Here is a 16,791-nt window from a genome sequence, read left to right as displayed (position 1 = left end):
TTATGACTAGTGACGGCTTTGGTGGGATCACCAAGGCAGTAGACTCTGTGTTGGTTTCATATCCTGATTGCACACATGCTGACATATCTGGGGAATGGGAAGGGTGAAAAAAAAATGACAAAACGAAGAATTGCTTCTGCCACATTTTTTTTGTGGAGGTAATCCTCTCTACTTGTGCCCACATCATGATCTGAAAAGCAGAGATGGAGCAAAGCCCATTGGTTTAGAACCGCGTGGCTGCCTCACGATTTACCCGTGACCCCAGAGAATGGCAGTGTGGGGGCAGAAGTCTGGGATTGTGTCGGTGGGTGGGTGGGAGGAATCCCCCCCATTAGGTAGACCGTGTGCAAAATCACGGCTTAGCCACACTCAGCCTCTCAGCATCTTCAGGCTTTTTGTTTTCCCACAGTGAGAAGGTTTCCCACCCTAACCCCTAACCAAAAAACAAACAAACAAAAAAAAGCTGTGATTAAATTGATGGAGAAATCATACAGCGTTTCAGCAGTGAGGATCTCCGCAGCGTTTTCGATTGTGGGGGTCTTGGGAGGGGGGAGCTAACACACACTGGTTGGGACTGTCACACAGTGTTCGACACTGATTCTGTGGCCCATAGGTCGAAGCCACCTTCCCTGGGAGTTAGGCTAGTATGCTAAAAACAGTGTACAATGCTTATTTGCCTGGGTCACCCCTCTGTTTGTGGCTTGAGGGTTTTTAGAATCTCTTCCGGTTTTTCCAGTCTGTATCCGGCAACTTTCCCTACACAGTCCGAGGGGGGCTGTGTCGCCGCCTGGATCTTTGCATTCCCTCAGGGCACCCGCCAGCCTCCTTGCTGCTCTGAGGATCCCGCCACCATCGTCTGCAGTGGCAGCTATGCGTGGATAAGAAGCTCCTCCCCACCACCCTTTCTTGCCCCTGTGGAGACCCCTGCTTTGTACTGGCTGCTGCTGAGTGCCATGGTAGCTCTCTGGGAGAGAGTCTTCCCTTACAGTGACATTTTATGATGTGTACTTCTAAATCCTATGAGGCACTAAACTTCTAGGGGAATGTAGACATTTAAGGCGAGCGTCATTACTCGGGTTCTGTGTGCAGCTCAGACAGACAAGTCTCACAGACTCCACACTCCGCCCTCAACTTCTCCCACTCAGAAGTAGGGGTCTGATAGCTGGTTACACTGGACTTTCGTAGGAGTGCCATCCTGTGCTAAAACCATTTGTGTTGTGCAAAAAAAAAAAAAGCCAAGTTTCATCTACAGTATTTGGGAAACACTGGTTTTAAAATATCTTTAAACATGTACTGTTTAGCATTATAAAAGCAAGCATCTGTTCAATGCTGAGAGAAATTAAATTGTAGACTCCAGATGTAGTAGTTGGGTTCTCTGTGGCAATGTATATTTAAATCACAGCTTTCTAACCAGCCTTGAGGCAGCTGCCAAGCTTTGAGTAGTCCACCAGGATCTTTCCCCGTCCTCCATGTGAGGTGAAGACATGTGTGGAACTCCCAGCCTTGCCGCTAGTCCAGCAGCTGCTGACGTTTCCTGTAAGTGTGTGCTGTGTGTGTGTAGATGTGCTATGTGTGCTGTGTGTGTATATGTGTGCTGTGTGTGTGTGTATGTGTGGTGTGCATATGTATGTTGTGTGTGTATATGTGTGTTGTGTGTGTGCTGTGTGTGTGTAGATGTGCCATGTGTGCATGTGTGGTGTAAATATGTATGTTGTGTGTGCTGTGTGTATGTATGGTGTGCATATGTATGTTTTTGTGTGTGTGTTGTGTGTGTATGTGTGCTATGTGTATATGCATGTGTGCTGTGTGTATGTGTGGTGTGCATATGTATGTTGTGTGTATATATGTGTGTTATGTGTGTGCTATGTGTGCTGTGTGTGTGTGTATGTGTGATGTGCATATGTATGTTGTGTGTGTATATGTGTGTTGTGTGTGTACTGTGTGTGTATAGATGTGCTATGTGTGCTCTGTGTGTGTGTATGTGTGGTGTGCATATGTATGTTGTGTGTGTATATGTGTGTTGTGTGTGTACTGTGTGTGTATAGATGTGCTATGTGTGCTCTGTGTGTGTGTATGTGTGGTGTGCATATGTATGTTGTGTGTGTATATGTGTGTGTATGTATGGTGTGCATATGTATGTTTTTGTGTGTGTGTTGTATGTGTATGTGTGCTATGTGTATATGCATGTGTGCTGTGTGTATATGTATGTGTGGTGTGTATATATATGTTCTGTGTATGTGTTGTGTTGTGTGTGTGCTGTGTGTATGTGCTCTCTTTCTGTGTGTGCTATGTGTGTATGTGTGGTGTATATGTATGTGCTGTGTGTGTATATGCGTGCTGGTGTATATGTATGTTGTGTGTGTGTGCTGTGTGTATATGTATGTGTGGTGTATGTATGTATGTTCTGTGTGTGTGTTGTATGTGTGTTGTGTGTGTGCTATGTGTGTTGTGTGTGTGTGCTCTTTGTGTACATGTGTGTGTGTGTATTCCACATTTGAGGAGGCTCCTTTCGGTCGCTGGCATTTTTCTACATTCCATGTCTGACTCTTACCCATCTCCTAGTTACGTCAGCGTGACTGTTGAGAGGGAATCGTGTTTGCGCCCTCTTTTTCTCTTCTGTCCCTTTTCCTCCTTGACTTTCCATCAATGGGACAGAGGATAGGAGACTGTCAGCTAAGTTGGAAAGGCTGTCTGGCTGCTGGTTTTAGAGGCTTCGGTGCATGATTGATTGACCTCTGGGGCCCTGGAGAAGGGCACCACGGTGGAGGAAACATCCCACCTCACGCAGGAAAGCAAAGAGATGCGGGACAGCCTGGGACCCATTACCCCCGCGGCTACACCTCCAGTGACCAAACTGGCTCTACCTACCAAAGGGCCCACCATGTCCCAACAAAACCATCAGCAGGGCTGTCTTTCAACCTATGAACTTCTGAGGGACATTTAAGATAAAAATTGTAACACTGTTTTTAAGTCCATTGGAAACTTAGGACTTAGATACCATGAGGGTAAAGCCACCAGAATTAAGCTTTAAAAAAGAGAGGTGGCTAGGCCGTGGTGGTGCACGCCTTTAATCCCAGCACTCGGGAGGCAGAGGCAGGCAGATCTCTGTGAGTTCAGGCCGGGCTGGACCGTCAGCCTCTAAAACAATACAGAGAAACCCTGTCTCATAAAACAAAAGAGAGAGAGAGAGAGAGAGAGAGAGAGAGAGAGAGAGAGAGAGAGAGAGAGAGAGGTAACAGAAGCCAAATGTAAAATAGTTTTGTATGTAAGTAATAATAATAATAATATCATACTACTATAATAAGTAATTATTTTTATTATGAAAATTGACACTATTCATTTTAATTTTAATCCACTCTTTGTCCACCATATAGGAATATAAACAAATTCTTTTTTTTTTTTTTTTTGGTTTTACGAGACAGGGTTTCTCTGTATTGTTTTGGAGTCTGTCGGACCAGCCCAGCCTCGAACTCACAGAGATCCGCCTGCCTCTGCCTCCCGAGTGCTGGGATTAAAGGTGTGTGCCACCACCGCCAGGCTAAACAAATTCTTATAAATAAAAGGTACTAATAGCATTTCATATACCTTTTCCCCAAAATATAAACACATTGTTGCAAATGCTGGCTGTTTAGTTTCTTCGAAGTTTATCTTGTATAGCCTCTTATGGATTTAGCATTCATTCACCTGAGAATTGGCATTGGGTTATGACCTGAGGCTCCTGTGGCCCCTGGCCTGAAAGGACAAGCCATGCTAACACCTGTGCCTACAGACAGACAGTAGTATTGAACAGGAGCCCTCAGATGGAAGTTGCGGGGATGAATTTTCCATGGAACCACACTGGTTTTGCTTTTCACAAGTCTAACTCTGGAAAATGTGGTAGAGGAAGATAGGGTAGACAGTCTTAAACAGCAGTTACTGAATCTCTTGAGTAACACTGGGAAAAAAAACAGAAAAAGAGTGTGTTTGTGTGTGTGTGTGTGAGTGTGTATGTTTGTGTGTGTGACCTACACCTCCATGTATATGAACACATCTCCCTATATATTTGTGCAGACTACGTGCATCTATGTACATTGACATATGTCTAGTTGTACAGTTACATGTGTATGCATCTGTACATACACATGTATGAATACTTACAGAATTATATAGACCATGCTTGCCCATGAACGTGTGTGTGTGTGTGTGTGTGTCTCTTATGATTTGTTTTATTCTTTATGTGCCTATGCCTGTATTTGTACGCATGTATGTGTGTGGGTGCCCATGGAGACCAGGAGAGGATGTCAGATCCCCTAGAAACAGAGTTGCAGGTAGCTATGAGAGCCACCTACAGTGGGGATCCAAACTGCATCTGAAAGAGCAGCAAGTCCTCTTAACATCCAATCTGCTCTCCCGTTTCCATCATCAGAACGTTTCCATACGTGCGTTTGTGCAACAAGCCCTCCTAACGTCCAATCTGCTCTCCCGTTTCTATCATCAGAACATTTCCATGCGTGTGTTTGTGCAGCAAGTCCTCCTAACATCCAATCTGCTCTCCCGTTTCCATCATCAGAACGTTTCTATACATGTTTGTGCAGCAAGCCCTCCTAACGTCCAATCTGCTCTCCCGTTTCCATCATCAGAACGTTTCCATACGTGTGTTTGTGTGTGCGCTTATGAACGTACCTACACCTGTGTATATGAGTGGTATGCAAAGTGTCTACATACATGTGTGTGTGGATAGACACCCACACATAAACAAACAAAACTTTCCTCATTTAAGTTGGCCATCTCAGTTACTCAGTGGTAAAATAACTACTTCATGGGTCCTTGCAAATATGTGCGGATATGTACCAGCACATACATGCATCTACACTCAGGAGTCTATACTCATATGTGCATGTCTGTACAAATCAGAACCTGCGTGTAATAGTGCCAATATGTGCACATTTGTGTGTCTGTACATGTGAGTGCTTGTGCACGCCTATACACGTGTCTACCCACGTGTGGGTTGCATATCTATACATGTGAGATGTTAAGATTGTGAGCAATGGAGCAAGAGGAAAGACGGGGTGAAAACTCTCCCACCTTTCATTGTAGCTGTGTGATTGTGGGGAAATTTCTTAACCTCCTTCACTTCAGTCACCTCATCTTTCGATTGAAATAAGAATGACTCGTGCCCTGTGGGTCCTTCTAGTGAAGGTCACACTCAACACTCGTGGTACGTCTTTGGTGTATGAGCAACTAAAAGTGTTAGTCACTATGTCATCATTTTATCAACATTATCTAGCCCTCACATGCAGAAGAAGCTGAGACCAAGTGCCTGCAATGTCCTCTTGAGTGCTGTTGGTGTGAGTTGGTTCAAGGATTCCGGTCTAGCCTGGTATCTCTAATGCCCAGAAGTATCTGTTTCGACTTGTCAACAGTTCTAACTGTGCCATAAGGATTCCTGTCTAGCCTGGTCTCTCTAATGCCCAGCAGTATCTGTTTAGACTTGTCAACAGTTCTAACTGTGCCTCACTGTCAGGCAGATGGAATAGTGTGTGATGCTCTTTGGTGTTGTGTTGAGAAAGGGAGTCTGGCCCTGCCCTGTAGGCAGCCTGGGGCTTGGGGTCTGCAGACTGGAACTGACAACAGCAGCATCATTGTATGATGTCTGCCAGTTTTTTTTACTGATTTATTTTTTTTCTAATGCTTCTTAGGTTGTTTTTAGGGCCTCAGATATACAACGTTGAAGTCCCAATGATCTTTGGCCAATGCAACAGTCTCATCTTTATGCTTTATTTCATTGCTGATTAGACAATTTAAATAATGTAGCAGGCACTGAAAACACTTCCCAAAACAAAACCTAGAATTTTGACAATAACCTTCTCCTTACATTTGGTCAATCTCTCATCCCATTCTCTGTTTCCACGTGTCAGAATCCTTAGTCCAACCTATTTGTCTAACCTATAGTTTGTTTTGACATTGTAGTGACATCCATAGCTATTCTGAAAATGGAATTTTAAGTTTCACTGTTTTAAACTTTTAAGACAGGCATCCTGTTGGTTTTAACCCTTGGATACTTTCTGGTGTGAAATTTTACCTGTATTGTAGTATGTGCAGTAAATGTGTTTGCTCTTATATGTTTAATATGTCCATGAGACAGACATTTTTTTCTTACAGCCTCGACTTTTGGCGGGTGTTTTGATTGAGGACGGTACTATGAGGAGGGAGCTGTTTTAGCGCTGTTGTAACTGTGGTTCCTGAGGCACAGATCTGAGACATTGTCTTGGGTCAAGTAGAATTGCTGGGCAACAGAGTATCTCAATGTTCAGCTTCATTTTGCTGCCTTAATTAGGTCAATGCTAGGTCTTTTCCCAAGGCTTGGAACTGTGACAGTTCTTTAGTGTTTGTTAGTTGATGTATGTAAAGTGGAGTTTTAATTTCTATCATTTGATGCAATTGTCCCCTTGTTGACGTTTGAACTTACATTCCTCTAACGATGGATGATACTGATCACCTCTTGTCACACATGTGGGCATGTCATTCCACTGTCATGAAATGTCTGTTCCTGCTTTTTACTGTTTTGTAGCTGAGTTGAGTTTTTCTTACTGGTTTTTGTTTTCTTTTTTTTTTTTTTTTTTTTTTTTTTGAACCATGGACCATATCGCTTGGGTGTTCTGAGATATTTTCTGACTCAGTTAAAAATAGAATGATAATATTTTGCATCCTTCTACAGAGCATTCTAGATTCTAGATCACTGAAATGTTTCTTCTTCCTTATTGAGAGGGCTCTGCCCCCTCCCACAGGAGTCACCCCTCAGCGGGTTGATTGTATTAGGATTTTGCACAATCTGCTTAGTGGAGAGACTCGGATGTTTGGTGTGAGTGGTGTATTTCTACTAGTATTACACTTTGGAACAAACCCAGCTACGTATACTCAGACCTACTTGGTGAATATAGGAGGAAACAAATTGGAAGTCAAAGATAAAAATAAAGGGCAAGCATGGATGTAATATTATTCTGTTAGCTTAACAGCCTGCCTATAGATCTTTTGATGTGTGTATTAGTATGACAATTGAGAAATAGAAGGATTTTGAAAGTAGACCGAAGAAAACTGAAAAACTAATGCCAAACAGCAGATTCCGTCTTGATGCCTAGAAGTCAGGGTCACGGGGAGACCCAGATGCTTCAGGTTTTCTCTCTCCCTCCTAGAGTCTCCTTCCACAGCATTTTGGAGAACACTGCACAGTCATGCAGATCCGCTACTCTGGGAACCCGGGAAAGTAATAGAAGCAGAATCCCAAGGACATCCCAAAATGCTATGCAGTTACTGTTTCTGGCTCCTGGCTTGCTTTTTGAGGGCTGCATTCAAGGGAAGAATTTAGAAAGCACAGTAAAGAACATCGCTTTTACTGCCCAGAGTTTTCTGTGCTTCACCAAGAGTATTCTCGGAGGAGTGGGAGCTGTGTGTGGATGCCACCGCTGACATTGCTGCACTGCAGTACAGCATGCCTTCCTTCATCTGTCTCTACCTGTGCTCAAAGTCTCTCCTAGGCTTCGGAGGTAAGTGTTTTCCCTTCTGTTGCTAAGATGAATGCGTACCTGCATGAAGTGATGGCCGGTTAGGGATTGTGATTGTAACTGGAGTCTGAAGGTGATAAACAATTAAGCGAATTAACACATGGATTCTACAAGGGAAATGGAAATTATTCCTAATGCGTAACAGTCTTAGGATGTTTGTTCGTTATGGCTTTGCTCTGGTGACCATCCTTGTGCTTGTCAGAATTTAGTAGGGAAATCTGGGGATGAAGGGCATGGAACTTAGGCACATTGTCATTTCGCATTCTTTGTTGTTGTATGTTTCTTTGTTTTTTGCTTTGCTTTGTTTTTTTGTCCTCTTTTGTTCCCTGTCTGACCCATTTGGCTAGGAATTCTCTGCTCTGGGGGAAACATGTCCAAACAGTCTGGAGACAGCTCTGAGTTGTGACAGCAACTTACAGTTTAGGAGTTCTTAAGAGGGACGTTTGAACTGTCTCCAAAGACAAGAGTGTTGTCTATTTGGGCTTTGCTTTTGCAGCTCACAAGTTGTGACTCATCTTGTTCTCTGCCAAGAGTTAAACACAAGGCTAGCAGCAGCGGAATTTAAGTTTACTTTGTATGCAGTTGCAGAAACAACTGGCAATCCAGTTTCATTGATGCACGGATCCTAATTCTGTAAGCATCAAAGGGCAGGGCTGCCTTTAAACCCAGCTCAGCTATTTCAGGATGGAGAGCCTCGTCCCTGCGTGCCTGGATGTCTTAGGAGGCGTTGGTCTTCGTTTAGTCCTTGGAATAGTGAATTCCAACAGTGCCTGAGGTCAGCAGTGACTGGTAAACAGTTTTATAGAGGAGCAGCAGAAACCCAGGCAATTCAGGAACTTCTTGTAGTGAGACCGTTAATCTTCCCATCTGCTTCACAAGGGTTCTTAATGTCTTAGAAGTGGCATTGCTTGGCATGCTTCACCCCGAGGTGCATAGGACAACGGACTTGGACACATAGGGACCCAACTACTTGGTTGTTTTCTCTCTCTCTCTCTCTCTCTCTCTCTCTCTCTCTCTCTCTCTCTCTCTCTCTCTCTCTGTGTGTGTGTGTGTGTGTGTGTGTGTGTGTATGTGTGCACTTCTCTGTCCTTCTCTCTCTGCTGACTATGACTTTCAAAAGCAAAGCTATACACTGATAAAGTCTCACAGAGTATAACATTTAAGTATTCCTACATTTGTAGTACATTCCACTTTCCTTTATATATAACTATGAAGTATTTCTGATACCTTTTAAATGAATGCAGACCTTTTTGTGGAATCATTTAAAAATCTTTTCAAACTAGAAGTTATGAGGATGGGGGGGATGAACCTTTCTTCCCAGCGTGGTAATCCAGTAGTAGTTTTGCAATGTTTTCAATACAGCTCCATCATACATATGGATGACACACATGACATTCTCGGGTGTCATGTCATTCATGTGTCAGGATCTTAAATGTCACCCTGCTATTTAATGCAAGAAGTTCTAGGCATGCATTTTTGTGCCTTTCCTTGGAGGTGACCCTGTAGTCACAAACATTGCTTGCTGTCACTGAATGTGATTTCCCTGTCCTTCCCTGATATATCTCCCAACTTCTTAGAGAACTACTGTCCCAACTACTTTTGTTTCTCCTTAGAGAACTTCTATTACTTTTCACTTTTCACATGCCACCTGATGTTACGAGGCTTAGGTGAACTCTAACTTTCAAGGCACCCTGGGCACCGGAGACATCCTCTGATGCAGTAACTTACAGCAACAGTAAGTAGACAGCTGGCATCACGGTGTCTGCTTATCTCTTCAGGAGTCTGACTGACTAGCATTTCAGAAAGGACCAGCGACCCCAAGGACACTGGTCTGTATAAGAGGAAGATGATGAAGTTTGAGAGGGATAGATGGGGCTCTTTGAGTGATTCCTATCCATGAAGATCCTTTCTTGTGACTAGGAATTATTTATCATTGGTAAGAATTACTCCACATGTGGTCTTAGTTTAGGACTAAACAGCTGGGAATTGAGGGTCAGTATTTCCAGAGCATTTGAGGAAGGAGGAAGGGCACAGCTACTTTTCAATGATAAAATTTGGGGACACATCCTTGAAGTGGCTGGCAGCCATCATGGCTCCACCTAAAGATGGAGGACCAACCGTCAGAGATCTCTTCCAAACCAGTAAGAAATGTAATTCTAACTCAAGGTGTCTTATTTTTATTGAAGTTAGTTTGGAAAAGCTAAACATTTGGGCCATGGCTTATGGAATATCTTTAGAACAAATCGTCTCTAAAATTCAGTGTGTTATCCAAACTGGAAAATAACCAGTACAATGCATCATACCAAAATGAGCAATGAATCCTTGGGAGTTTGTTATAGAAGAGATTAAGAGACATGAACTGGGGATGATATTCAAATTGTGATCACTGCTTTTCCCATCTTGAAATAGAGACGGAAGGCTCTAGATTATTTTATGTTACCTTTGCTAATAAGCAGACACGCACACATCAAAAATGGAATTTAACATGATGCTCCCGGGTGAGGGCAATGGTGAGCCAATGATTGTTTCTAATGCTTAGAATATTTCCAAAAATGTCCACAACTACGTCCCTTATTTCCAAGGCTTCATAATGCCACCGGCTGTTCCCTTTAACCTTCAAAGTAGTCTGGTGTAATAGAGGAGCCTGTTACAAAGCAATGTGCATAATTATAATTCCCCATGTCTTATCCAGAAAGGAAAAAAAGTGTCTCTAAATACTTGGCATTGGATAAGAAAAAAAATACAGGCATTTAATACAATGAAACCAATTTTATTTTCAAGATTACGAAGTTTGATGGGAAATGCTGATAGAGTTACTTTCCATGCCATTGGTTTGCTCCTTAACCTCTGACATCACTGGCCACATCTTGTTGCCAGGCAACGGGAGAGAAATAAAACCTATATAACAGAAGTTCCAAACATAAGAACTGGCAGGCCGGATTTTAAGAATTTAAAAGCATTTTTTTTCTTCATGTACCTAATCTATTTATTATAAGACTATACAATTTAGAAGTCTCCGAAGCACTGAGAAGAAATGTCTTCACTGTCTAGAAAAAAAAATGATGATTATCTTATTCCAGATGCCATATTCTAGGAAATGAGAAATGCCACTGAACAATGGAGAGCTGTTATAACGCCTGTGTGTAGAGCATACCCTCTTAGTTGTGGGAAAAGCTAGATGAAGGCAAAGCTTTCGGTTTCTTGGTACATTTTTACAAGTGTTGCTATTGGATTCAAAGGGCATGGAAATGGTGATGTGTCCCACTAGCTCTCAGGGTGGGTGTAGACTCGCCCTGGCCCAAGTCTATTGTTATTTAAAATAGGAACCATTCCCCACCGAGGCTAGGCCATTCAATGGCTACCAGCCAGTGTCTAAAAGACAATAGAAATTCTGAGCTCTCAGAACTCATGGCAGGGTGGAATATATTTCCAAAATATTATACAGACCCCAACATTCTACTAGCCTGTGCACATATGTGGTAGATTGTACACCCACTTACATACCCAATGTGCACACACACACATACACACACACACTATCATAACTAGACAGAAGTGGTGGTACATGCCTGTAATCCCACTACTCAGGAGACTGAGGCAGGAGGACTAGATGTTTTGGGTTAGCCTGAGCTACATAGTGAATCAGAGGTTACCCTGAGCTGTCTTGTAAGACACTTTTTTTAAAGAACAATTATAACTAATAAAGTTATGTTCCACTTCAAGATTCACAGTTGTGTGCTTTGGAAACCTTGCATTATTTATGGTTAACAGTGAAAACAGCAATTGGTTACGAGCTTTGCCAGACAGATGACGAAACCCAAGAGTTTGCAGAGGTGACTTTCATGAACTGTGTATATATTTCTTTCTCTTCCTGCTTGACCTCCCCCATGCCTTCTGCCCACTTCTGGGCTCCCTTCCTTACCCTAGCTCCAGAGAGTTCGTATTATCCAGGTATGGAAAACCCATAATGGAACTAATTATTTTGTGTGCTAACTTAAAAATTAGTCACAATGCACAGTAAGTTGACGTCTTCTATGCAAATACAATTTAGTCGTACTTGTGACGAGCATTGTTGGAGAAATCTGTCATGAATCGAAATTAGAGATGTCACCCGTGCACCCTCCTCCCCACTTACAGATACTGAATTCTAACCACAGGAAGCTGCCCAGTCTTAGGAAATGCAGATAGGTGCTTTCACCTCTATAGAAGAGACATTCCTGCATCTGGAATTTCCATAAGGTGTTGAAGTTTGTTGTAAGGCCACTTACCACCAAGGATGCCAAGGCTGTATCTATCCCTCTTTTCTTCCCTCTAGTCCCTCTGCCTGTCCACGTGGCTACGCATTCACAAGGGATGCCTCCAATTAGGGGGGCACACTTTATATATTATGCCTCAGCAACACTTTAATCTAATTGTTTGTGAACCCTGCAGAACTCATAATTACTGTTTTTGTCATGCGCACAGCAGTGAGAGTAATTCCAAATTAAAAGGTGAGCGACTGGTATGGAGAATTTGATTAGCTCTATATGGTGTGTGCTGACACTTGCCAAAAGTAAGCTCATCAGCCTTAGGCTGCAAACAGCTGACGGAAAACACCCTGTTTACCAGAGGCAGCAGTCACTGTTTCTTTCCATTGGTCTCTGTAGATTGCCCTCATATCAGAAGGACCTGACTGTGTGTTTTCCAGGTGTGCAAATCCTTCCAGAATGCTGTGTTGTCCTGTTTGGAAGGAATTCTGCATGGTCACAACTACAGACTGTATTCGAGATGTATTTTTATAAACTTGGACTTAGCACATCTGCCCCCAGGAGGCTCCATAAACCGTACCAAATCATGCTTCACAGGATTCTCTGACTCTGCCGTGTGTTGTTTAGTTTTGTTTGGACGTCTCATCTATTCTAGCCTGGCCCTAGTTATACTATGTAGCTGAGTTTTTAATCTTCCTGGTGTTGCTGGAGTTTCCTGTCCCACCAGGTCCTGCCGCCCTTCTTGGGCCCAAAGAAACACAAGGATGTTATACCAATTATAAAACTGTTGGCCTATGGCTGGGGATTCTTACTGCCTAACTCTCTCTTAATTACTAACCCATTTCCATTAACCAAAGTATTTCCACGTGGTCTTATTTTGTCAGAGAAGCGTCCAGACCTGTTACTCCTTCCTCTGCTACATGGTATCTCCTTCTGGCTGGCTCTGTCTGCCTGCATTTCCCAGAATTCTCCTTGTCTCCTAGTCCCACTTATTTTCCCTGCCTCTACTGGCCAAACAGTGTTTTATCCATCAACCAATAAGAGAAACATACATGCAGAAGGACATCCCACATCATCATGATTCTACCAGGTCATACAACTCTGGGCACTGAACCCAGGGCTTCCTGCATACTAGGCAAGCACTCTTCCCCACCTAACTCCATCTCCAATCTACTTCTACAGGGTTTTTTTAATTACTATATATTCTGGGTTTTCTTTCCCAGGTGTCCAATCTGAGTTTCTTTGGTTGTTGTTGCTGCTGTTTATTTCATTTGTGTTTAATTCTGCTTGAGACTGGGCTTTGCTCTGTAGCCTCGGGTGGCCCCAGACTCATAGCATTCCTGTCTCAGCCTTCCAAATGGCAGACAGATCTGTGAGCTACCACACCTGGCTTCCACCTCAGTTTCTTACAAGAGTCCTGAAGCATGTCAGCCTCATGCCAAGGCTTTGAAAAGATTCTGGTGCCACGTGGCCAGCACAATTTATACATCCCAACTTCTTAATTTGGAAAATCAGAGGTCCAAACCTATGAAGTCTAAAAGCAAAACATTGAATGTGCTCCTTCCATTAGAGAACCTGATTGTGAAGATGGAGGTTTCTGTCCCACCTGGTCCCACATAAACACAAGGGCACTGTATTAATTATAAAACTGTTGGCCGATGGCTAGGGCTTCTTACTAGCTAGCTCTGTCTTAATTATTAGCTCATACCTACTAATCTATTTCTACATGGCCTCATCTTACTGGAGAACACTTGGTGTATCCTATCTTGCAGGTCTCTACATGGCATCTTCCTCTTGGCCTCTCTCTTCCTTCCTTTTTCCCAGCATTCTCTTCGTCTCCTAGCCCTGCCAATCTTCCTGCCTCTACTGGCCAAACAGTGTTTTATTCATCAACCAATAAGAGAACAAAAGAACATTCCCCGTCATGAATGTTTTGAATATACACGGCTAGGGAGATGCCCTGGGGAGCGCCCTGCAACTCTGTTAGTTAGTCTCTCCTTCTGTTGGCAAACAATCAGCATAGCTCACAGATGTTTTTGTGTCTCATCGGGACTCGCCTGTGCCCTGTGGGAGCCCCTGGCAAACATGGGTATCCCTCTGGGAAAGCCACAGCCAGGCTTTGCATTTAGTGTTCCAAAACATCTTCTGATGCATCAACAAAGCCTTTGTTTGTTTCTCCTACCTGTCCCTCCCCGCCCCCTGCCCCTTTTTAAAACCATCCTGGGCAGCTGGCAGGAGTGAGTGAGAAGGGACAGTGTGAGTGAGAAGGGACAAATTTGGGTGGTGATGGAGGGGTTGCCCTCCCCTCCTCTTCCCTTTTGCTCTTGTGGGCTACTTAGCACCACCACTTTGGGGAAACTATATACTCGTCACACATTTAAAAATTCAAATCTAATTCTTTTTAATCTTTAAATAGTCACACGGCATGCAATTTCAGATATCATGTATATGTAAATTTTTGAAAACAGAATGCACACCTTACTTTTCATGGGCCTCTTTAATGTTGTGGCAATATGTCATCTACCATCGTATTCTTTACGGGCACAGGTGGATATTTCAGAAAAGACGCTCTGCGTATGTCTTTCCATCCACAGACTTTCATTTGCATTCTATTTGCTCTACAAAAACGTTACCTTAGCTTAATATTTTTAGGCTGGGAACCATCTTGAGATTTATCTTATGGGAATAAAGTGAGCGTGTATGTTGAAACTTTAGTTGTCATTGTATGTGAATAAATACAACTAAGTTTCAATAATAATTTCAGAATTACTTGGTAATTATAATCACTAGTGATGTATACTTTAGATATGACTATGCAAAATATGTTACAAACTGAAACGTATTACATACAAAGAACAAAGTGGTAAACAGTATCAATACAAGCATGTAAGCATGAGTGTTCTGGCCCGGCAGGACCCACGGCCCTTGAGCCCCAAATGAACACTCAGAGACAACATTAGTTACAATACTGTTGGCCAGTGACTTGGGCTTCTTACTGGCTAGCTCTGTCTTAGCTATTAACCCATAACTACTAATCTATGTACTTCTACTTGGTCTTGGCTTGGCGGAGAACGCCTCGTGTGTCCTCTCTCCCCGGGCTCACATCAGGACCACTCTCTGTCTACACTATTTCCCAGAACTCTCCTCATCTCCTAGCCCCACCTATCTTCCTGCCTGGCCAATCAGTGTTTTATTCATCAACCAATAAAAGAAGTATATATAGAATATATAGAACAACATCTCCCATTGCAAGCATAGTGTTTTTACCCGTTATTTCGTGGGCTTGTGGCCTGCCGGCATACTAGTAAAATAAAATAGGGTTTAGAAAGTTTCCCTCCTTCCTTCCCTCCCTCTCCCTATCTTTCCTAGTTGACAATAAGCACAAATAAAACAGTTGGGGTGTGAGGACAGCTGTGATTGAAGAACTGCACTCCCCATCTACCCTCTAAGTCTCTGAATCACTCTGTTACCTACTTCAGTTTTGTAGAGAGAAGCGTGTAGTCAATTAGCCGAAGTGTGGAGGAGTTGTTAATTAGGGATGAAAGTAACCCAGATAATTGAAGGAATGCATTTTCTCAAAGCTGGCACAGGTGTTGGAGATTGTCCCCCTTCAGTCCACTGGATTTTGCTTCCTCGGACAGCGCACTGTGTAGATGGGGCAGAGGCTGGCTTGCCTCTGTACTGTCCAGTGTGAAAACACGGCTGTGACTAGGGAGTCAGAGAGGAAGTCCCCCAGAATCACTTCTCCAGAGGGGAAAATTGGATTCTTAACTGAGTCAAGCACTTGCTTAACACGGACCAGGTCCTGGGTTCAGTTCCCAGCCCTGCCAATAAAACCAAGCAGAGCAAAGCGAGATAAGACTGAACAGAAGCCTAGACAAGCTTGGGTGTGTTTCTCTGAACGATCTGTGTGCTTCCAGGTGAACAGACTCCAATTGTAGGTGGCACGTGGTACTCTCGTGGCTGCTTGTTCTGGGAGAGAAGTTCCTGATTATGGATGTGGTTGCCCTCTTGGGTAGAGTTCTGATGTCCATGTACCACCCCCACTGGTCAGCACTTCCCCATTGGTCAGCCCCCGTGATAAACAGGCCCCTCATGGAGGCTGTGGCTGCAGGGAGCCACCTTTGGAGACAGGAAGGAAGAAGAGTCCGGGGACATGAAGTGAACAGTTTGATTTCTTTGGGGAGTAAGCTGAAAAGTTGACTATTCTTTATAATTCACAAGTGAGTTCCCTTTTCCCCACACTCTCCTGTGGGTGCTTGAACGAGATGTCCTCTATGTTCTTGGTCATCTGGAAACTTGATCCTTTGTTGGTGGCCCTGTTTGTGCAGGTTTGGGAGTTGTAGCCTTGCAAGAGGAAATATGTCACCAAGGGCAGGCGTCGAGGCTTAATTTAGAGACAGGGACTCAGCAAGCTACCCAAGCTGGCCTATTTGGACTCACGCTGCAGCCCAGGATAGCCTTGGACTTGCAGTCCTTGCCTCAGCCTTCTGAACAGCTAGGATTACAGACCTTCTCCACCAGTTCTGGGGCCTCAGTTTGTTTAACTCACATTCACCCCTCAACCCATTGAGTTACTCACCGTCCCACTCAGTTGAAATTTCTCAGAGGTGACTTTTACATCCTAAGTCCTGTGAATGCCCCTTCGGCTCATTTCAGAATGACGAGGCTGTTTCTTAATCCCTTTCTCCCTGACCAGTCCTGAACTAGTGCCGGTCCCGAGGAATCCGCCTTCGGCCGAGATAGTTTTCCATACTACCTCTCGGCGACATTATCCATGCTCCTAGGCTTAACTTACACCGGATCCCAGTGTCCTCTGAGCAGCAGGAGAATATTCCATTGATTATTCCAAGTATGAATAAGCATCACATGGGTAACTTAGACTTGATACGGACCCCATAGGTTCGTATTAGCTTACCTGGTGCTCTTCCCACTCTCCTTCCAAAGACATTTCTTAATCTCCTCCTCCTCCTCCTCCTCCTCCTCCTCCTCCTCCTCCTCCT

General features: G+C 43.6%; 1 protein-coding gene across 18 annotated transcripts in view; it reads left to right on the top strand.

The window, feature by feature from the left end:
* Epb41l3 (erythrocyte membrane protein band 4.1 like 3) overlaps window positions 1-16,791 on the top strand; it is a 211,674-nt gene that overhangs the window by 46,852 nt on the left and 148,031 nt on the right. For 4 of the 18 annotated variants that reach the window (XM_040752883.1, XM_040752878.1, XM_040752880.1 and 1 more), the window contains exon 1: window positions 7,381-7,523. The exons of 1 other annotated variant lie outside the window; for it this stretch is intronic. In XM_040752883.1, the coding sequence (XP_040608817.1) occupies window positions 7,469-7,523 (55 nt within the window). In that variant the 5' untranslated portion in view covers window positions 7,381-7,468. Of the gene's footprint in view, window positions 1-7,246; window positions 7,524-16,791 lie in introns of those variants that run through there. 13 more of the 18 variants (XM_040752884.1, XM_040752879.1, XM_040752875.1 and 10 more) reach the window with 9 other exon arrangements.

The sequence above is a fragment of the Mesocricetus auratus genome, unplaced genomic scaffold, assembly GCF_017639785.1.
Source record: "Mesocricetus auratus isolate SY011 unplaced genomic scaffold, BCM_Maur_2.0 Super-Scaffold_100010, whole genome shotgun sequence".
In the NCBI taxonomy this organism is placed as follows: domain Eukaryota; kingdom Metazoa; phylum Chordata; class Mammalia; order Rodentia; family Cricetidae; genus Mesocricetus; species Mesocricetus auratus.
This window is presented reverse-complemented; position numbering and strand designations above follow the sequence as displayed.